Here is a 24563-nt window from a genome sequence, read left to right as displayed (position 1 = left end):
TCTCAATATTAAATATCTATGCCCCCAAATACAAGGGCACCCTGATATGTAAAAGAAACACTTCTAAAGTTTAAATCACACATTAAAACCCACACACTAATAGTGGGAGACTTCAACAACCTACTCTCACCAATAGACAGGTCAGTAAAACAGAAATAAAGGAACTAACAGATGTTATGACTCAAATGGACTTAAAAGACATCTATAGACCAGTCCTCCCAGTCTACCCTGTTTCTGTCCTCATTTCTCTTAATCTAACATTTCCTCAGCCTCAGCACCCCCTCTGAGGGCACTCCTAGCTGACTTCTGTGATGAAAATAAAATAAATAAATTCTTTGTCTTTGTAGGGTATGGTGTTATAACAAGGTGTTATCACACTGAACATATTTGTAGGTTTTCTCTCCACTATGTATTCTTTTATTTACTCAGATATAACTGTGTTATGAAAAGATTTTATCACATTGATTACGTTTGTAGAGTGTTGGGGACCAAGAAGCCCCCCGACCTAAAGTATTGGCCAATTTTCCTCATCCTCTCTGCAAAAACAGCTTGCTGCCAAAACAGCTTGCTGCACAGACAGCTGTGATACAGTTCTCAGAATGATCTGACCACAAGGTGCCAAGACACAAGGTGCCAAGACACGGCCTAACCACGTAGATGTTTCTAGAGATATATTGCTTCCTCCCTGGCCTAGGACACGATAGTTTTCACTCCCCTCTAACCCTACCCCTCCCAATCAAAACCACTCTATAAGAATAAACCCCTGCCTGCAATAAACGGAACCTAGACGCATCTCAGACTGACTCTGTCATTCTTTATACGCGCTTGGTTCTCTTTCTCTTTCCCCCCATTCCTACCCAGGTGATCCTGAACTCGAGGCCCATGAATTACGTGGCCTGCTGGTCAGGTCAAGTGGCGCCCAACGTGGGGCAGCTCGAGGATTGGTGGTCACTGGACAGCCCCCAATTGAAGAAAAAAGCATTCCGGAACGTGCTTTGGTAGAGACGTCCTGCATCGCTCGTGCAGCGTCTTGAGGTAAGTTCGGCTGTCTTATTAGGATGGGTAAGTCAGCTTCTAAAGAGGCCCTCTTTATAAGAGAGATAAAGAATACATTACGGGAGAGAGGAACAAGAGTTAAGAAAGAGGACCTCCTACAATTTTTCTGTTATACCGAGGAGAAATGTCCTTGGCTGATCTTGAATGGTCCGGATATTCAGCCCCTAACATGAAATAGGGTAGGCAAGAGTATTAATAAACTTCTAAAAAAAGGTGAGGAGGTCCCTGAATCATTCTTTAGTTTTTATGGTATAATTAGAGACATTCTTAAAGATTCTGAAAAGGAGGGGAAAGTCTCACATCTCCTGGCACTGTTTGAGGATTTCCTTAACGAGGACCAGAAATCGAATGAGACTGCCCAATCAGACTTAATGACTTCCCCCAAAAGCCAGACACCAAGCAGGTTGCGTCTATAGATAAATCCACCTCTCCAACACCCTCCCTCTTAGATGAAAAGATCCCTAAGAATCTTAAAAATCTCCATTTGCCCTTGACTGAGAAATTACCTGCAGAGGCTGCATCTTCACCTTCTCTCTACCTGGTGATACATAGTACTGATAATGATGGTGGGCTAGACACCACTGAGGAGATAAACTTGGAGGAAGAGGCTGCTGCTTATGAGAGGGAAAAGTATGATCCGCCTCTTGTAGCTCCCATAAAAGCCCCGGAAAGAAACCACAGTCCTCGGAGACTTATATGGTCTCAGCCACCTCCTTATGCGCCCGTCCAAGATTATCCGGCTCAGCCATCAGCCCCTCCCTTCTCAATGACTCTACCTTCCCACACCATGGAGACTCCTGGCCTGGATAACCTGTTGGCCACTAAACGGTCCCTTGCCAGTCAGATATCCCAGTTGAGAGGCGTTATTTCCTTACAAAAAGAACTTAAAGATCTAAATACCCAGATTCGGACCCTACAAATTATCTATTGACACCTCCTTCACCTCCTGTGTTGTTAAGACCTCCAAATGCTGGAGCCCGTACATCCAAAACTCGTTCCACTTCTGTTAATCATCGCCTTACCTTCCCGGTCATGACTAGATCCAAAGGAACAGCGGCTAATGCCCATGATGAGTCCTGTATTATAGATACAACAGCTAATGCCCACAATGAGTCCTGTATTATAGATATTGGGGATGCTGTGGGGGAGGAAGGATCCCAGTCTGAGGGAGAGGAAGAGGGAGAAAGTTCCCACATCATCAAGACTCTCAAAATAAAACATTTAAAGGAGTTGCATTCCGCAGTTAAGAACTATGGCCCAGCAGCCCCATTCACCTTGTCTATTCTCGAAAACTTGGGGCAAGGAGGAAGCCTCACCCCCATAGAATGGACAAAGGTTGCCCAATCAGTACTATCCCGTGGCCAATACTTAACCTGGAAGGCCGAATTGTTAAAAAAAACTTGAAGACCAGGCAAATGTTAACAAACAAAACACGGCAACAGCCTCATGGACTCTAGACAAATTGACAGGTGGAGGGAAATATGTGGTTGAAAAGAAACTGCAGGCACTGCCCGTGGGGTTGCTCAAGCAACTAACACAAGCTGCATTGGCCGCCTGGCGAGCCATTCCACCTCCTACATCAGTGGGCACTTCCCTTTCTAAAATTATCCAAGGCACCAGCGAGCCTTATGCCCAATTTGTAGCCAGGCTCCTAGAAGCTGCAGAAAGGATCCTGGGAGAAAATTGCACTGATGATCCCATCATAAAACAGCTTGTCTTTGAAAATGCTAATTCGGCTTGTAAGGCTGCTTTAAGGGGCAAAATGAAAACCATCGACCTCCATGGTATGATTAGGCTTTGCAATAAGGTTGATTCCTTTAAACATAAGCTTTCTAAATCCATCAGCCTAGCTGTGGGCGCAGTGCTCCATCCCATGACTGCCAGGTTACTTCGAGATCTTGCTATAAATGCAGAGAGCCCGGATAGCTCAGTCGGTAGAGCATGAGACTCTTAATCTCAGGGTCAACGCACATCTTTGAATTCCCGGACAAAACCGATACTTGAAAATGCAAGATATATTCTCCAAAAGTATAGAGCTGCTTTATGGAGCCCTCGCCATAACCTTGATGGTCTTGATTGTTCTTTTCTGCTGTTTTTGCCTTCGCTGTCACAAGCCAGGTCAGGAATGCACTTGGTAAGGTCATACATGGTAAGGATGTTATATTTAAGAGCGATCTGGCTTGGTTGCCTACTGTTTTTTAGCCTTAAAGCAAGTAAGACTCCCTCAAATCACATCCCTATCCCCCAAAAATGGGTAGTTATTAATCTTTCAAACGGAGAGGTTGCCGCTTCCAATTCCTCCACAAATTATCCCTTTGGAAAATGGTTCCCGGATCTGTTTGTAGACTTATGTGATATAGTAGACAGATGGACTAATCCATCTGAATGGGGATGCAACTCCCCCTGGGGCATGGCAGAGACCAGAAAGACACAGTTCTATGTTTGCCCAAAGCGCACTGGCTCCAGATATAAAGCTGAAACATGTGGAGGAGCCTCGGAGGCTTATTGCAGAGACTGGAGCTGTGCTAGTACAGGTGACATGGGTTCCTGGAAGCCCCCCGTAAAGGATGATTATATCACTGTCAGTCCCCATGATCGCAGTGATCCAGGCACGTCCCGCTGTGAAAGAAATCAACCTTGCGGCGCTTGCTATGATTCCCGCTATTATCCCCAGCGAAAACATGCAAGGCCAGAGGACGATGTAACATACTCAAAATTTCCTTTACTGAATTGGGCAAACAACAGGGCACGATCTGGACAGGGGGAAGAACTTGGGGAATCGGCCTTCATGTAAAAGGCACCGATCCAGCTGCCACTTTCATGATACAGCTCCAAAAAATGGCACCCCCTTCCTTACCTGTGGGCCCCAATCCCGTCCTTCAAGATCAAGAAAAGAGCTATGCAGGAGCCCCAAAACCGCGCCCTGCCGCTCCGACACCTCGATCGATGGTTGCTACAAAACCTCGGTCCCCTCCCTTGCCCGGTCAGGATGTAATTTCTTTAGCTCCCCCGCCTGATTTAATCCCCAAAACAGCAGATAGGTTGTTCAATCTTATTCAAGGAGCCTATTCTGCAATCAACATGTCCAATCCTAACCTTACAGAAGCTTGTTGGCTATGTCTGTCAGCAAAACCCCCCTATTATGAAGGAGTAGCTACTATTGTCACCAAGGTGACCGTACACGCTTCACCCCCTCCCCAATGCCGAGAAAATCCACACCAACTCACCTTATCTGCAGTCTCGGGATCAGGATATTGCTTGGGTCAGGTTCCCTCACATTTTTCCCAATATTGTTATGAGACAGTTTTCCCCTCTAAAAGTAACAATTATCTTGTGCCCCCTAATGGAACTTATTGGGCCTGTAACACTGGCCTAACATCATGTATATTTGCTAACAGTTTTACCCCTGAAGAATTTTGCATCTTAGTACAACTTTGGCCCCGTATCAGCTATTATTCAGAAGGCATTTTTTTTGGCACAAATGTCACAAAGAATAAAAAGAGAACCTGTAACTATGACCCTTGCCTTACTATTGGGGGTTGGCGGCATTGCAAAATAATCAATTATGGGAATTACAAAAAGCCATGACAACGGATCTCGAGGCCATCGAAAAATCCATTACTGCCTTAGAGAAGTCTTTAACTTCGCTCTCTGAGGTAGTCCTACAGAATAGACGTGGACTAGATCTCCTATTTTTAAAGGAGGGAGGCCTTTGTGCTGCCCTACGGGAAGAATGTTGTTTTTATGCCGACCATACAGGCGTTGTCAGGGAATCTATGGAGATCTTGAGAGACAGGCTGGATAAACGTAAAAGGGACTTTGATAAAGAAAAATCATGGTTCTCTACCTGGCTGCAAGGATCCCCTTGGCTATCCACCTTACTCCCCACTGTTATAGCCCCTTTGGTAGTGTTTCTTATTCTCCTTTCCTTTGGGCCATGGGCTTTTAACCGTTTAACGCGTTTTATTAAGTCTCAAATAGATTCTGCATTAAAACCTGCTGAGGTTCATTATCATCGCTTAGCTGCCAATGAAGAAGCTGCCAATGAAGAAGCTGCCAATGAAAAAGTTGCAGTGATCGAGCTACAGAAGATTTCCCTTCCCTCCCCTCAACCCTTTTCCCACTCCCCACTTAGATTTCATACCCCAAGCCCAGGCCCAGGATGGAAATTCTGGACAAAATTGTAAAATTTGGCCTTGCTAGATCTGTCCCCATGGTGCTTTAACTCAGAATGTTCCATGAGGAAGAAGACTGGAAAGTCAATAACGGAAGAATTGTTTAAGCCTAGGCCCACCTAAGACAGGGCAATCCTAATGGGGAGGATGTCCCAAAGACGGGTAAAGGTCTAGCATCAGTCTTCTAACAGGCTCAGTCTCTCTCATGATTCTGACCTTGACACCAGCCATAGAGTTGCAGAACACCCACCATCGAGGCCTTGCACGCTGAGGGCTAGTTCCCATTGCACCAGCTTAGGCTCGGATCAATGTTGTGTATGCTCCAGCTACAGAGTCTTTGGTCTTTCAATTATCAGAGTAGCACCCAGATCCCAAATCCCAATTGGCTCATTTATATATAAAGAGAGGGGGAGATGTTGGGGACCAAGAAGCCCCCCCGACCTAATGTATTGGCCAATTTTCCTCATCCTCTCTGCAAAAACAGCTTGCTGCCAAAACAGCTTGCTGCGCAGACAGCTGTGATACAGTTCTCAGAATGATCTGACCACAAGGTGCCAAGACACAAGGTGCCAAGACACGGCCTAACCACGTAGATGTTTCTAGAGATATATTGCTTCCTTCCTGGCCTAGGGCACGATAGTTTCCGCTCCCCTCTAACCCTACCCCTCCCAATCAAAACCACTCTATAAGAATAAACCCCTGCCTGCAATAAACGGAACCTAGACGCATCTCAGACTGACTCTGTCATTCTTTATACGCGCTTGGTTCTCTTTCTCTTTCCCCCCATTCCTACCCAGGTGATCCTGAACTCGAGGCCCATGAATTACGTGGCCTGCTGGTCAGGTCAGTAGAGTTTCTTTCCAGTATGTATAATTTTACCTATTTGAAGAATAGAGTGACTTGCAAAGGCTTTGCAACATTGATTTCATCTGCAAGGCTTCTCTCAGTAAGTGTTCTTCTAAGTTTTCAGAGATTACTGTGCTGTGCAAAGGCTTTATCACATAGATTACACTCATACAGCTTCTTGCCAGTGTTTATTCTTTCCTGATATTGAAGACTACAGAAATATGCAAAGGCCTCACCATATCAAATACATTCACAAAGTTTCTCTTCAGTACTAACTCTTTCATGGTGGAGAAGACTAGAGAAATGTACAAAGGTTTTACCATATTAAATATATCCATATGGTATTTCTTAGTCATGAATTCTTTCATGCTTTTGAAGGTGAGATCTATGTGCAAAGGCTTTACTACACTGACTACATTTGTATGGTTTCTCTCTGCTATGTGTTCTCTCATGTACTTTGACATGACCTTGTTGTGAAAAGACCTTATCACATTGATTACATTTATAGGGTTTCTCTCCACTATGTATTCTTTTATGTATCTGGAAATGACTTTGTCGTGAGAAGGCTTTATCACATTGGTTACATTTGTAGGGTTTCTCTCCAATATGTGTTTTTTTATGGTTTTGAAGACTTTTATTATATGCAAAGGCTTTATCACATTGATAACATTTATAGGGTCTCTCCCCACTATGTGTTCTTTTATGCTCTTGAAGGCTACTATGATATGCAAAGACTTTATCACATTGATCACACTTGTAGGGTTTCTCTTTACTGTGTGTTTTCTTATGGATTCTCATACAACCCTGTAGTGAAAAGGCTTTATTACATTGATTACATTTGTAGGGTTTCTCTCCAGTATGCGTTCTTTTATGGTTTTGAAGACTTTCATGATATGCAAAGGTTTTATCACATTGATTACATTTGTAGGGTTTTTCTCCAGTATGTGTTCTTTTATGCTTTTGAAGACTACTGGGATATACAAAGGCTTTATCACATTGATGACATTTGTAGGCTTTCTCACCAGTATGTTTTCTTTTATGTATTTGAAGATAACTGTGATTGGCAAAGCTTTTACCACATTGAGTACATTCACAAAGTTTCTCTCCAGCATGAGTTCTTTTCTGCATTTGGAGATAACTATTACGTGGGAAGTCTTTATCATGCTGAATAAATCCAGAGAGTTCCTCTCCAGTGTGAAGTTTTTCATGCCTGTAAAGAAAAATGTGATATTTAAATGCTTTACCACATTTATTACATTGATGAATAATTTTTCTCCTATAAATTCATTTTACAATTTGATCTAATTATAAAGAAGATTTAGATCTTAAAGTTTTTCACTTCATTCATATCCATGATGTTCCCCTTCATTATGGGTCATTTTGCATTAAAGCTATCTGTGAAGGTAGGATTCTTTATTTACACAGTACACTGTGGTATTCTGAATAGTAAGGCCTCCCCCCATAGACTTATGTGTTGGAATGCTTGGCCCATAGGTAGTGGCACTATTAGAATATATGCTCTTGTTGGAGTAGTTGTGACCTAGTTGGAGGAAGTGTGTCACTGTGGATGAAGACTATGCTCAGGATGTCACACAGTCTGCTTCTGCTACCTGCAGATGAATATGTGAACTTTCCTCCACCTTCCCAGTACCATGTATGCCTGCATGCCACCATGTTTCCAGCCATATTCATAATGGACTAAATCTCTGAAGCTCTAAGGCAGCCACAATTAAATATTCTCACTTATAAGAGTTGCTCTGGCTGGGGGGGGGGGTGGTGGCGCACGCCTTTAATCCCAGCACTTGGGAGGCAGAGGCAGGCGGATCTCTGTGAGTTCGAGACCAGCCTGGTCTACAGAGCTAGTTCCAGGACAGGCTCCAAAGCCACAGAGAAACCCTGTCTCAAAAAAAAAAAACCAAAAAAAAAAAAAAAAAGAGTTGCTCTGGTCGTAGTTTCTCTTTACAGCAATAAACACCCTAAATAAGAGACTCATATTTATAGCATTATTTTTCTACATAAGGTTTCCCATATATTTCAAGAGAACTGGAAAAACTCAAAACACATTCATAAATTTTTCTATAGTGTGAGTGATACGACATTTTCAAAGTTAACCAGGACAAACAGAAGAATTTCCACATTCCTAGTGCTCATAGGAATTTTCAGCAGCATGAATTTGCTGTAAACTTATATCACATTGAAAAAGTATACTCAAATTGGGGACTACTACATGTTCTAATTGTTCTGGGAGACAGAGAGATGTTGCTTCTTTCCATATCCCTATGCTCACATGGTTTATTTCCATTGTGACATATGATACACCTAGTAAAGAAACCGATAGGTTTCCATATCACATTCATATGGTTTGACTTTTTGTTTCTCATAGTTATGTGTATAGTGACTAAAGTTTCTGCAGAAGAACATTTTTGACTCTCAGACACTGTCATTCTCACTAAACTTAGCCTAGTCAGTAAATGTATATAAGTAACGTTAGCTACTCTGGATTATTTGCTTCCTAGAAGATTTTTGAGCATACATTTATCACCTATTTAAGGTGTATATATTTCACAGTATCTTTGTATTAGAAAAATAAACAGATTGGAAGTTCTCTGGCATACCTCACATGACGCTATGATTCAAATGGTGATATCTGTTAAGGCATTGTTTCCTTGTCTTCTTATAAAAGGAATGCCTTGCAAACACAAATTAACTAAACATTGAGGTAGATGGTTTGGTGCTAATTTGGTTATCAATACACTTAAAACTGTGCTTGCTTACAATATTGCTTCTCTGTAGCTACAAATTCTCTCCATTCCACTGGTCCTGCTCAACTGGTTCTCTCTACCCACTAGGTCCTGCGCACTAGCTCCCACCACCACTTATAAAACAACTATTGTGAGGCTAAATATTAATTACATACTCTTTGGCCTATTAGCTCAGGCTTCTTATTAATAACTATGATATCTTCAATTAACCCATTTCTATTAATCTGGGAATTGTCACGAGGCTGGTACCTTACTGGTAAGGTTCTGGCATCTTTTTCCTTTGGCAGATACATGGCGTTTGCTTAACTATTCTTTCTTTCTTCCTCTATCTCTGCTTTGATTTCCTGCCTTGCTGTATTCTGCCCTGACATAGGGCAAATTAGCTTCTTTATTAACCAATGGTAATAGAAACATGTTCACAGCATACAGAGGGGAATCACATATCACTTCTCTTTAAAAAATCCAGGATATGCCAGGCAGCAGTGGAGTGGAGCATGCCTTTAATCCCAGCACTTGGGAAGCAGAGGCAGGAGGAGTTCAAGACCAGCCTGGTCTACAAGAGCTAGTTCCAGGACAGGCTCCCAAGCTACAGAGAAACCCTGTCTTGAAAAGCCAAAAAAAAAAAAATTCCAGGACACATTAAAATTTCTTCAAAAGCACATTTGTATCTGACTGAACATGAAAATTACCTTCCATATTGAATAGAAATTTGATCAAGTTCTTCAATACTATGGTCTTCCAAATTGTAGCCTAAAACATAATACCAGATAATATATGAAACACTTCAAAAATTTAAGTTATTATCTTCAATGAACCTTAGAACCATGACTGAATTTTCAACATCATTCTTCCTCTTTCTGAATCAAAATTATAATAGAGAATCAATTATGAAGAAAGTGTTGTCCCCTTATTTATTTTTAAAAATGAAGTAAAATACAGTCTTACCTATGGCAGTGAGGTTCCTGTAGGTCTCCAGCATCACTTCTTTGTAGAGATTCTTCTGTGAAGGATCCAGCAAAGTCCACTCATCCCAAGTGAAATTTATATGCACATCCTCATAGGTCACTCCATTCTAAAATATCCCGTATATGTGTTCAACAGTAAGCATCATACTGACAATACTATAAAGGCATACTTCTTTGACAATATATTTATATAATTTTGGTGCTCCTCACACTTATTCCATGACACAGAAGTTCTAATGCAATCACCAAGTCATTTTAGAAAGAAATAAAACAATGAGATTCACCTCTGTCATTACTGCATATTTTGAATAATATATAGTCTTGCAAGAGAAATACCTATGACATAAAGGTTGTATTGGTTTATGCCTTTACTCCAGCATTTGTGAGACACCCGCAGGTGTATTTCTGCTGTGAAATAATCTTTTTGTACACTATAAATATGTATTGCTCTCATTGACTAATAAAGAGCTCGCTGGCCTATAGTTGAGTGGGAGGATAGATGAGAAAACCAGACTAAGAGGATGCTGTGGGGGGCTAAGGAGGGTAGAGTCACAAATAAGAGTCACCAGAGACGAAGAGAGAATAGAAATTCTATATCAAGAAAAGGTAACAAGCCACATGGCAAAGCACAGATTAGAAACATGGGTTAGCCCATTCCCCTAAACTTTCTGGCCATTCAGCAGGGCCTTCCCCCTGGCTGCTTCCTTACTCTTCTTATCCTATCCCAACTTGCCCCCCCCCCAAGCACTCTTCTCCATCTGTGGGGTCATAGGATTCCCCAACTCAGCCTGATTCGGGGCTGAGGGGCTGAGGACAAAGTGGTGAGGGCAAATGCTGCAGGACTTTCTTTGTCCCACTGAGCCTGCAACCAACAATCGTGCCCTTTTGTCTGCGAGGTCCTTGGCCAGCAAGTGGCCCGGATCCTGTACCAGAAGATCCGTCCTTCTGGAGGGGTGAGTGATTGCCCGACCAGTGGCAGGACTGATGCCCCAAAAGGGGAGCTCAGGCACCCCAACATTCCCCTAAACTTTCATCGGAGGCTTCCCACCTGGTTGCTGCCTTACTCTTCTTATCCCCTCCCAACTTGCTTCCCAAGCACCCCTCTCCATCTGCAGGGTAATAAGATTCCCCAACTCAGCCTGCTTTGGGGCTGAGGGTCTGGGGACAAAGTAGTGAGGGCAACTGCTGCAGGACAATCTTTGTTCCACTGAGCCTGCAGCCAGCAAGCACGCCCTTTTGTCTGCGAGGTCCCTGGCCAGCAACTCGAAGCACACCGTTCCATCTGCGGGGTCATAGGATCCTCCTACTCAGCCTGCTTCAGGGCTGAGGGGCTGGGCACCAAGTGGTAAGGGCAACTACTGCAGGAGTTTCTTTGTCCCACTGAGCCTGCAGCCAGCAAGCATGCCCTTTTGCCTGCGAGATCTCTGGCCAGCAAGTGGCCTAGATCCTGTACCAGAAGATGCGACCTTCCGGAGGACATTTAAAGGAAGAGATGGGCAGGCACCAATACAAGAATTCCTCCAACAATCTGAAAAACAACATGATAATACCAGAATGCAGTGAACATACAACAGGAAGACATGAACACCCTAATCCAGAAGACGTAGAAGAAATAGACTTTAACTGTAACATTATGAAAGTGATAGAGTCCCTTAAACAGGAAGTGAAAAACTCCCTTAAAGAAATGGATGAAAATAACAAAAAGTTTGAAGAAATTAATAAATCTCTCAAAGATACCCTAGGAAAAGAAGAAAAAGCAATCAAATAGGTAATGGAAACAGTTCAAGACTTGAAAACTGAAAGAGAGGTAATGAAGAAAACACAAACCGAGGGACGGCTGGGTATGGAAAATCTAGGTAACCAATTAGGGACTACAGAGACAAGTATAACCAACAGAATACAAGACATAGAAAAAATAATCTCAAACACTGAAGATACTATAGAAGAAATAAACTCATTGATCAAAGAAAACAGCAAATCCAACAAATTCTTAACACAAAACATCCAGGAAATCTGGGACACCATGAAAAGACCAAACCTAAGAATAATAGGGGTAGAAGACAGAGGAGAATTACAGCTCAAAGGCCCAGAAAATATATTCAACAAAATTATAGAAGAACACTTTCCCAACCTAAAGAAGGATATTCCTATGAAGGTACAAGAAGCATACAGAACACTGAATAGACTGAATCAAAAAAAAATATCCCCTCACCATATAATAATCAAAACACAAAACATACAGAATAAAGAAAGAATATTAAGAGCTGCAAAGGGAAAAGGTCAAGTAACATATAAAGGTAAACCTATCACAATTACACCTGACTTCTCTATGGAAATCATGAAAGACACAGGATCTTGGATATTTGTGCTGCAGAAACTAAGAGACCATGGATGCAAGCCCAGACTACTATACCCAGCCAAGCTTTCTTTCACCATCAAAAGAGAAAACAAGGTATTCCAGGATAAAATAAATAAATAAATAAACAATACGTAGCCACAAACCCAGCCTTACAGAAAGTAATAGAAGGAAAATCACAACCCAAATAACCCAAACAACACCCACAATAACTTAGACATCTAACAACCCTCCACAAGCACAACCCAAAAAAGGGAAACACACAAACTCTACCACCAAAATAATAATAATAATAATAACAAGAGTTAACAACCAATGGTCATTAATATCATTTAATATCAATGGTCTCAATTCACCTATAAAATGGCACAGATTAAGAGAATGGATGCGAAAGCAGGATCCAACATTCTGCTGCTTACAAGAAACACACCTCAACTACAAACAGACATTTACTCAGAGTAAAGGGTTAGGAAAAGGTTTTTCAATCAAACAGATGAAGGAAACAAGTGGGTGTGGCTATACTTATTTCTAACAAAATTGACTTTAAACTAAAATCAATCAGAAGAGATGGAGAGGAACACTTTATACTCATATCAGGAAGAATTCACCAGAATGAAGTCTCAATCCTGAATATCTATGCTCCTAATATAAAAGCATCCACATATGTAAAAGAAACAATACTTGAACTCAAGGAACACATCAAACCCCACACACTAATAGTAGGAGATTTCAACACTCCTCTCTCACCAATGGACAGGTCAAACAGACAGAAACCTAACAGAGAAATAAGAGCATTAATAGAGGTAATGAATCAAATGGACTTAACAGACATCTAGAACATTCCACCCAAATGGAATACCTTTTTCTCAGCATCTCATGGAACCTTCTCAAAAACTGATCACATACTTGGTAACAAAACAAACTTCCACAGATACAAAAATATTTTAGTAACCACCTGTGTCATATCAGATCACTATGGAAAAAAGATAGAATTTAACAACAATTCTACCCCCAGAAAGCCTACAAACTCACGGACACTGAAAAGTCAACTACTGAACCACCCCTGGGTCAAGGAAGAAATAAAGAAATTACAGTCTTCCTTGAATTCAACAAAAATAAAGACACAACATACTCAAACATATGGGATATCATGAAAGCAGTGCTAAGAGGAAAGTTTATAGCACTAAGTGCCCACATTTTAAAAAATGGAGAAAGCTCACATTAGAGACTTAACAGCACAGCTGAAAGCTCTAGTAAAAAGAAGCAGACTCACCCAGGAGGAGTAAAAGACTGGAAATAATCAAACTGAGGGCGAAAATCAACAAAATAGAAACACAGAAAACAATCCAAAGAATCAATGAAACAAAGAGCTGGTTCTTTGAGAAAATCAACAAGATTGACAAGCCCCTACCCAGACTAATCAAAAAAAAAAGAGAGAGAGAATGTGCAAATTAACAAGATCAGAAATGAAAAGGGGGACATAACAACAGACACTGAGGAAATAGAGAACCATTAGGTCTTACTACAAAGGCCAATATGCCACAAAGTTGGAAAATGTAAAAGAAATGGACTTGTTTTTAGATAAGTCCCATTTACCAAAATTAAATCAAGACCAGGTGGACAATTTAAATAGACCTATAAGTCATGAGGAAATAGAAACTGTCATAAAAAACCTCCCAACCCCCCCCCAAAAAAAACCCCAGGACCAGATGGTTTTTATGCAGAATTTTACCAGATATTCCAAGAAGAGCTGATACCTATACGCCTTAAGGTGTTTCACATAATAGAAACAGAAGAGTCATTGCCAAATTCTTTTTATGAAGCTACAGTTATCCTGATACCAAAACCACACAAAGACTCAACCAAGATAGAGAATTACAGACCAATCTTGCTCATGAACATCGATGCAAAAATTCTCAATAAAATACTGGCAAACAAAATTCATGAACACATAAAAAAATAATAATCCATTACAATCAAGTAGGCTTTATCTTGGAGATGCAGGGCTGGTTCAACATGGGAAATCTATCAATGTAATCCATCATATAAATAAACTGAGAGAAAAAAACATATGATCATTTCACTAGATGCTGAAAAAACATTTGACAAAATTCAACACCCCTTTATGATAAAGGTCTTAGAGAGGGTAGGGATAAAAGGATCATATAAAAATATAATAAAAGCAATATACAGCAAACCAACAGCTAGTAACAAATTAAATGGAGAGAAACTCAAACCATTCCACTAAAATCAGAAATAAGACAAGGCTGTTCACTCTCACCATATCTCTTCAACATAGTTCTTGAAGTTCTAGCAATAGCAATAAAACAACATAAAGAGATCAAGGGGATTCATATTGGAAAGGAAGAATTCAAACTTTTGTTATTTGCGGACGATATGATAGTGTACATAAGTGACCCCAAAAATTCTACCAAAGAACTCCTACAGCTGATAAATACCATCAATGATGTGACAGGATACAAGATCAACTCCAAAAAATCAGTAGCCCTCCTATACACAAAAAATAAAGAAGCAGGGAGGGAAATCAGAGATATGCTATAAAGACAGATTGAGACAGAAAAAAAAACTGTAAGCAAGTTACACCTTAAAATATGCATAGGTTTGGGAGAGAAAAGAGAAAATACAGTCAGATGAAAGAAATGTATAGTTTTAAAATAATAAAGTCCTTAAAAGGGTAAAACAATAATATAAAAGATAAAAGCCAACAAAAAATGGGAAATACACAGAGAATCTGTATCCCATATTTTATTTTATTGTCTTTAAGTTTTTGACTGCTATGAGACACTGGACTTTGAAGGCTAATAGAAAAAAATCCCTCTACATATTTTATAAATATCCTGACTTCAAAACTTAGGTCAAAAGATATATTTCTATGGAGGAGAGCTTATGTCTTTAATTCCACAGGAGAAGAGAGACAATGGATTCATCCCAGTTTGAAGAAAATCAGGTTTGATCAGGAAAGACCACTGGCAACAGCCATAAAAAAATAAACCTACCAGAACTACAAAACACACAATGTATATTTTACTTGATCAAATATGAAACAAATGTTTTAACTGACTTATGCACACCACATATTCCATACTTACAATGTATGCTACCTTTAAAAGTATATATATTGTCAGAACAATGAAACCAAACACAAATTAAAACAGATGGCCCAGTTGATCCAATATCTCAGAATGCCTCTGTTGGAGTTTGTGAGTTCTATATCCAAAATAGCTTCAAGACTGCTGGCTAGGATGATCCAGTCCCACAAAATACTCTGGTCAAAATCTAACAAATATCCTGATTTCTCAAGGATCCTTCAAAGATGTCAGTACCCCCAAACAAAAGGAAGTAGTCTAGGGAATGATACTAACTTTTACAAAATATAGTTTATGGATGTTTATTACCATTTAAGGGAGGTTGGATACAAGTTGTTATTGGTAATGTTATAGGAAAAAAAGTTAAACAAAAGGGTTAAAGCAATCTTTTTCTTAAGGAAAAAGGGGAAATATGATATAGAAATGATGATATAAAAAGGTAGATAATTAAATCTAATTTAGTAAAAAACACCTATTAACCTTAAACAGTTTATTTTCATGTGGATATTTGTATATTGATACAAATTTAAGGTTTTTTTGTTATACTCTATATATGTTTCTACTTTTTTTAAAGACATATTTATAGTGATAAAAATGTAAGCTTCTTTCCCTTATGCTGTACCTGTACATCTGCTTATATGTTTGCATCAAGGATTACATATACAGCTTGTACTGGTACAGATTGTTCAATTATGCAATGTGAAGTGAATCCTTAAAAGCTAAAGAAATATAGGCTAATAGTCACCTATAACTATCAAACATACACTCACTTAGTTTTCCAGGTCTTACTGAGACAGATATTTCATACAGATAGGTAATCTTGAAATACTTCAAAAACTTGCAGAATAGGGCATTTAAATGTGTTAATAACTTAGATTCTTCTCAGTATGAGACATATCTGGTCCTGGCAGCACTGATCTACTTCAAAAGATTATAGACATCAAAAAACTCCATACGGGGTTCTCTATATTGGGGACAAAAGATTGCAATTTGAACAAGAAACCACCCTTGCCTCAACTGCTCACAATATGCTGTCCAAACTGAACAAGCAGGGCACAAAGAAAATGGAATGCTGAACTTTGTCAAAACAGGGGAGGGCAGTTCTTCAAAATTTTCCTGCTTCTAAAAAAAGTCTATCAGATATTTTGAGACTGTAGGCCAAAGTTAGATGCCTCAACATCACAGACCATACAGTGACTGTCCAGACAGCCAGATATACCTGTCATCAGGTAAAACTTTGGCCTTCTGATGTCTGTGATGGAGCTGAAGACTAGTTATGGTTACAGTCTTCTTTAGTTATGATAGAAAGTAAATTGGGTATAAAACTTTGAACTCACCAAGATAAAACAGGTAATAGAACATTTTTTCTAATTTTGCCAAATACAAATGGGCTAGATACTACAACTGATTTTTTTACTTAATACCTACTTTTATTATATATAGTTTTAGTATGTGAAAGTTAAAACTTTCCTTTAACTTAGACAAAAAGAGGAAACTTCTGTGGAACAATCTTTTTGTACACTGTGAGTCTGTATAACTCTCATTGGGTAATAACATGCTTACTGTCCTATAGCTGGGCATGAGGAGGTTAAGCAGGAGAAACAGACTAAGAAGATGCTGGGGGAAAGAAGGGCAGTGTCACAGTAATAGGAGAGTCACAAGAGACATGAAGAGGAGTTCCATGGAAGCAGGACTGAGCCAGTGACCAAGGCCAGAGCAGGCCTGAGAAAGCAAACTCCACAGGAGCAGAGCAAACCCTGGGAGTGCCAAGTAACCTCCAGGATCACAAATTAACCAATGGGGTAACTGGAACCCATGGCACTGACATCACTACGAGGAGCAACCATCTGAGCCTTGGATCCACTGGCACCTGGAAAATTGACCACAAGAGTCAGAGACAGCTCCAACTACAACAAATAGAGAAAAAAAAAAGGTAGACAAGATAAGAACACTCACAACACCACAAAGAGCAACAAGAAACCAGTAAAAACTAGTGACCCTACAACAGCAAGATTTGAACAACCAAATATAGATGAAACAGAAGAAAATGACCTAAAAAAATAAATTTAGGAAAATGTTTAAGACCCTTAAAGAGTAAATGAATAATTCCCTCAAATAAATGAAGGAAAAGACAAATAAAAAAAAAAGGAAATCAACAAATCCCTTAAAAAAAACATTCAAACATATGAAAGAAACTATTCAAGATTTGAAAACTGAAATATAGACAATACAGAAAACACAACCGAGGCAATTATAGAAACAGAAATCATGAATAAATTATCAGGAACCACAAATGCAAGCATAAAGAGCAGAATACAAGAGATGGGAGAATCTTAAGCACTGAAGATGCAATGGAGGAAATAGACTCATCAGTCAAAGAAAATATTAAATCTAACAAAAGCTTAACACAAAATATCCAGGAAATATGGGAACTATTAAAAAAACCAAACCTAAAAATAATAGAAGTTCAACTCAAAAGCACAAAAAATATATTTAACAAAATCATAGAAGAAAACTTTCCTAACCTAAAGTAAGATATGCCTATGAAAATACAAGAAGCTTACAGAATACCAACTAGACTAGATTCAAAAAAATATACTTAAATTTTATAAAATTTTATTTATATAAAAATATAATATTTTATATTTAATATAATAATCAAAACACTAAACATGCAAAATCAAGAAAGAATATTAAGAGCTGCAAAGGAAAAAGGCCAAGTAACATATAAAGGCAGATCTATCAAAAATACACCTGACTTCTCAATGGAGACAATTAAAGAAAGCCAGAAGGTCCTGGTCAAGCATTATGCAGACATTAAGAGACAACAGATGCAAGCCCAGACTACTATATCCAGCAAAACTTTCAATCACCATAGAAGGACAAAACAAGATATTCCATGACAAAACAAGATTTAACCAATACCTAGCCACAAACCCAACCTTATACAAAGTATTAGAAGGAAAACTCCAACCCAAGGAAAGTGGCTACATCCACAAAAACATAGAAAATTGATGATTGCACAGCAGTAAATTTCAAAGAATGGGAAAACAAACCCAATAACATCACCAACAATGAAAACTAAATTAAAAGGAGATAACAATCACTGGTCATTAATATCCTTTAATATAAATGGACTCAACTCACCTATAAAAATGCACAGACTAACAGATTAGATACAAAAACAGAATTTATCTTTCTGTTGCATAGAAGAAACACTTTTCAACCTCAGAGACACACATCGCCTCAGAGAAAAGGATTGGGAAAAGAAATTTCCAATCAAATGGAGGCAAAAATCAAGCTGGTGTAGCTATCCTAATATCTATCAAAACAGACTTCAAACTAAAATCAATCAAAAGAAACAAATAAGGACATTTCACACTAGTCACAGGAAAAATACATCAAGAAGAAATCTCAATACTGAATATCTATGCCCCAAATACAAGGGCACCCTTATATGTAAAAGAAACACTTCTAACTTCAATCACACATTAACCCCACACACTAATAGTGGGAGACTTCAACACTCCACTTTCACCAATGGACAGGTCAGTCAGAGAAAAAAATTAGCAGAGAAATAAGGGAACTAACAGATGTTATAACTCCAATGGACTTAACAGACATCTACAGAACATTCGATCCAAACAAAAGAATATACCTTATTCTCAGTACCTCATAGAACCTTCTCAAAAATTGATCACATACTCGATAACAAAACAAACCTCAACAGATACAAAAAAAAAATTGGAATGCCCCATGTATCTTATCGGATCTCCATGGCTTAAAATTAGAATTCAACAGCAACAATAATTCCAGAAAGCTCACAAACACATGGAAATTAAACAATGATCACTGGAAACATCAATGGGTCAAGGGAGAAATGAAAGACTTCCTAAAATTCAGTGAAAATGACCACACAACATACCCAAATTTATGGGACACAATGAAAGCAGTGTTAAGAGGAAAGTTCATAGCACTAAATGCCTACATAAAGAAGCTGGAAAAATCCCACACTAGTGAATTTGAAAACTTTAGAACAAAAAGAAGCAAACTCACCCAAGAGAAGTAGATGACAGGAAATAATCAAATTGTGAGCTAAAATCAACAAAATAGAAACAAAATAATACAAAGAATCATTTTGAGTTGATTCTCTGAGAAAAATCAACAAAATAGACAAACCTTTATCCAAACTAACCAAAAAGCAGAGAGAGTTAACAAATCCAGTTAACACAATCAGAAACAAAAAGAGAAACATAACAACAGACAAGGAGGAAATCCAGAGAATCATTGGATCATATTTTGAAAACCTGTACTCCACAAAATTGGAAAGCTTGAAGTAAATGGACAACATTCTGGATAAATATCACTTAACAAAATTAAATCAAGACCAGATAAGCAAATTAAATAGACCTATAACTGCTGAAGAAATAGAAACAGTCACCAAAAGTCTCCCAACCAAAAAAATCCCAGGACCATATGGATTCAGCTTAGAATTCTGCTAGATTTTCAAATAACTTATACCAATATTCCTCAAATTGTTCTACACAATAGAAACAAAAGGAACATTGTCAAACTCTTTTTATGAGGCTACAATTACCCTGATACCCAAACCACAGAAAGACATTACTAAGAAAGAGAATTACAGACCAATCTCACTCATCAACATTGATGAAAAAATACTAAATAAAACACTGGCAAATTGAATCCAAGAACACATCAGAACCATCATCCACCACGATCAAGTTGGCTTCATCCCAGAGAAATAGGGATGGTTCAATATAAGAAAATATGTCAACATAATCTACCACATAAACAAACTGAAAAATAAAAACCACATGATCATCTCATTAGATGCTGAAAAAGGTTCCAACAAAATACAACATCCCTTCATGATAAAGGTCTTGGAGGGAGCAAGGATACAAGGAACATACCTAAACATAATAATGACAATATACAGCAAGCCAAGAGCCAACATCAAACTCGATGGAGAGAAACTCACAGCGATCCCACTGAAATCAGAAACAAGACAAGGTTGTCCACTCTCTCTGTATCTATTCAATATAGTTCTTGATGTTCTAGCTAGAGCAGTAAGACAAAAAAAAAAAAAATCAAGGGGATACAAATTGGAAAAGAAGTAAACTCTCACTATTTGCTGATGATATGATAGTTTACATAAACAACCCCAAAAATTCTACAAAGGAACTTCTACAACTCATAAACACCTTCAATAATGTAGCAGGATACAAGATTAACTCAAAAAACTCAATAGCCCTCCTTTACACAGATGATAAATGGGCTGAGGAAGGATCAGAGAAACCCCCTCACGATAGCCACAAATAGCATAAAACATCTTGGAGTAACTCTAACCAAACAAGTTGAAGACTTGTATGACAAGAACTTTAAATCCTTCAAAAAAACTGAAGAAGACACCAGAAAGTGGAAAGATCTCCCATGATCTTGGATAGGTAGAATTAAAATAGTAAAAATGGCAACCTTACCAAAAATAATCTACAGATTCAATGCAATGCCCATCAAAATCCCAGCAAAATTCTTTACTGACCTCAAGAGAATGGTACTCAATTTCATACAAAAAAGCAAAAAACCCAGGATAGCAAAAAAAGTCCTGTACAATAAAAGAACTTATGGAGGCATCACAATCCCTGACTTCAAACTCTACTACAGAGCTACAGTACTGAAAATAGCTTTGTATTTGCATAAAAACAGATGAAGGACCAGTGGGAACTGAATAGAAGAACCGGATATTAATCCACATACCTATAAACACCTGATTTGGGACAAAGAAGCAAAAAATATCAAATGGAAAAAAGAAAGCATATTTAACTAATGGTGCTGGCATAACTGGATATCAACACATAGAAGAATAAAAATAGATCCATATCTATCACCATGCACAAAAAATTCAAAGAAATTGGTCATCAAAAGAACAAATAATTCAATTTTAAAAAATGGAGTACAGTCCTAAACAGACAACTCTCAACAGAGGAATCTAAAGTGGCTCATCAGAAAAATGCAAATCAAAACAACTCTGAGAATCCATCGTACACCTGTAAGAATGGCCAACATCAAAAGTACTGATGACAACTTATGCTGGAGAGGTTGCATGATAAAGCAAACACTTCTTCATTGCTGGTACAAGTGCCAACTGGTACAGCCCCTACGGATATCAGTATGGTGACTTCTCAGAAAATTAGGAAACAACCTTCCTCAAGACCCAGTAATACTGTGTGTGACTTTTGGGTATATATCCAAAGGATGCTCAATTGTACCACAAGGACATGTGCGCAACTATGATAATAACAGCATTGTTTGTCATAGCCAGAACCTGAAAACAACCTAAATGCCCTTTAACCAAAAAATAAATAAGGAAAATGTGGTCCATTTCCACAATGGAGTACCACACAACAGAAAAAATACTGACATGTGGAAATTTGTAGGCAAATTGACGGAGCTAAAAAAACATCATATTGAGTGAGGTGACCTAGACCCAGGAAGACAAATATTATATGTCTTCACTCATAAGTGATTTTTAAACATAAAGCAAAGAAAACCAGCATACAAATCACAATCCCAGAGATCCTAGTCCACAATAAGAACCCCAAGAGAGACATACATGGATCTAATCTACATGGGAGGTAGAAAAAAGACAAGATCTCCTTAGTAAGTTGGGAGCATGGGACCATGGGAGAGTGTTGAAGGAAAAAGGAGAGTAAGGGAGGGGAACAGAGGAAAATGTAGAGCTCAATAAAACCAATTTTTTTAAAAAAGAAAAAGACAAAAAAATTTAAGAATATTTCTTATATCCTTATCTGCTGATGTTCATATTATAACTAATAATGTCTAGTGATATATCAGTTCTTCCCTGATAAGGTGTTTTATTTGTTTGTCTCTTTCTCTTAAGTTGATTTTTTAAATTTAACAGAACCCTCCAAAAAAAGAAAATGAATTAATAAAGCAGTAAAAAGTAAAAACAAAAAGAAAAAACAAAAAAGAGGCACAAAGAGAAGCAAGAAGGACAGGTCATGACAAAGCATATGGTAAGAAATATGGGTTAATTTAAATGTAGGAATTGGCAAGTAACAAGTCTACGCTATCATCATATCATTTATAAATAAATAATAGAGTTGGTTATTTGGAAGTGGACAATCAGGATCAGAAAATTCTGCATACATATCTCATTGAGTTGGAAGCCAGTATGATTTCTGAAAGTAGTTCCAGGACAGCAAACAGTACATATTAATACCCTGCATCCCCTGGAAAAACCAAAAAAAAAAAAAAAAAGCTAGAACTCAAAAGATTTTTACTGAGTTTCAAAAACAAAAATAAATCGTGCATTCATCTTTCAGATTTCTGTATTCATCTTTCAGAAAACTGCAATGCCCCATTTTAGAGTGTAACATTAATAAGATGTTGCTAGAAGAGAATGAGTATTTAAATAGCTACAAAGGAATAAATGAAAATATGAGAAACATAAATGTTGATCAAAATTTAACAGCAAAGGACAGGAGAACTAGTTCAGAAGTTAAGAGCTCTTGCTGATCTTACAGATAGGTGGCATCAATTAAAAGTACTTATGTGGGGCTCACAATCCATCGCTCCAAGTTCATGAATTCTGAGTCCACCTGACTACCATGAGGACCAAGCACACATGTGAGACATGTCCATACATTCAGAGAAAATGTTCATATTTGCTCAAAAATTTTCCAAAGCAAACACAAAAGACAGGAAGAATGTCACACATCTTCAATCCAATGATTCCATGACTCACAAGGCCTACTTAGAATTAGTATCATAAATACATGCTATTTTAGAAACTAGAATAATACCCTCTGCCAAGTTCCAAAATTGAAGATGTGGGTGAATCTCAGCACAAAAATATATGCTTGACATGTATGTACAAAAACCTACTTTCCAGGCCAATCAGTCCATATTATTAAAAAAACCAGACATGTTGCCCACCTTTACTTCCAGCCCTTGAGAGCTAGAGTCAGGTAATCTCTAAATTGAGTTCAACATGCTTTACAAACCTATTCGCAGCTCAGCAGTTCTATGCAGAGAAAACTTGTCTTCCAAAAATAAACCAACGAAACCATCAGGCTAAAAAAAAAAATGGCTTAGCATTTTAGAATTGCTTATTAAGTGAATAATTGCATTTATTCTAATTTCAAGGGTTCTCACTGTCTACAACAGCTCCTATACTGCGTGATTAAAAAATATTTAAATAACCTAAGGCTTTTCATGAAAATGAGACATATCTGCTGCTGATAGTGCCCATTTATTCAGAGAAAGACAATGATGGCCATCAAAGAAACTCCATTTGGAGTCTGTTTTCTCCATGGGAAAAAGCTATCCATGTGGACAATGAAATTGCCCTTCTCTCAGTTGCTAAAAGTTACTGTCCAAACTGCACCAGCAGGACATAAAATAGGTAACTGACTGTTGAACCTTGCCAAGATGTGGTAGGATAGTCCTTCAAAATTCCCTGCTTCTAAGAAGTCTCTCAGATATTCTAGGCCTGAAGGCCAAAGATGGATGCCCCAATGTTACAAAGGAACTTTGTGTGATTTTTTCTGGGCATCCTGATATCCCTGTCATTAGGTAACATTTCATCATTCTGGAGTCTTTGATGGAGTTGAAGACTAGATAGTTACAGTTATAATTTTCCTTAGTTATGGTAGGAGGTAAACTATGAACAAAACTTTAGACTTTAATAAGATAGAGTGATATCTCTAACTTTGCCAAATACAAATGGATTAGATATTGTTGCTGTAATTTGTACTTGTTAACTGTGTTGATTATATATAATTTTACTGTGTTAAAGTAAAATCTTCCTTTTTAATTAGACAAAAATGGAAAAATGTTGGGGAATAATCCTTCTATACACAATGAATATGCATTACTCTCATTGACTAATAAAAAGCTGATTGGTCGGTAGCCAGGCAGGAAGTAGAGTTAGGACAGCCAGAGACATGAAGAATTCTGGAAAAAAGGTAGAGTCAGAGGAGAAACAAAATGGCATAGAGGTAAGGACCATGAGCCTTAGGGCAATACATGAATTGGTAAAATTGGTTTCACTTATAAGAGCTAGTTAATAATAAGCCTGAGCAATTTTCCAAGCATTTGAAAGTAGTATTATGCCTCTGAATTGTTAGTTATTTGAAAGCAACTGTGAAATGGGACAAGACAGAAAAACTTCCGCCTATAGTTATGAGTCTCCCATCTTGGATGTTGGTATCTGAATGCAAATCGTCCCCAACAAGAATATGTGATAACCCCCT

The 24563-nt window shown here is 38.3% G+C and overlaps 1 protein-coding gene across 1 annotated transcript; it reads right to left on the bottom strand.

Annotated features, from left to right (window-relative positions):
* Positions 1–6197: 6197 nt before the first annotated feature.
* Positions 6198–9132, bottom strand: LOC142857058 (uncharacterized). The gene is made up of 3 exons (XM_075984662.1): positions 9089–9132; positions 6434–7353; positions 6198–6265 (listed from the first exon to the last, which is right to left on the bottom strand). The coding sequence occupies exons 1-3, from the start codon at positions 9130–9132 to the stop codon at positions 6198–6200; spliced, it is 1032 nt and encodes a 343-aa protein (XP_075840777.1).
* Positions 9133–24563: the final 15431 nt, after the last annotated feature.

Source organism: Microtus pennsylvanicus, chromosome 9 (genome assembly GCF_037038515.1).
Source record: "Microtus pennsylvanicus isolate mMicPen1 chromosome 9, mMicPen1.hap1, whole genome shotgun sequence".
Taxonomy (NCBI): Eukaryota; Metazoa; Chordata; class Mammalia; order Rodentia; family Cricetidae; genus Microtus; species Microtus pennsylvanicus.
This window is presented reverse-complemented; position numbering and strand designations above follow the sequence as displayed.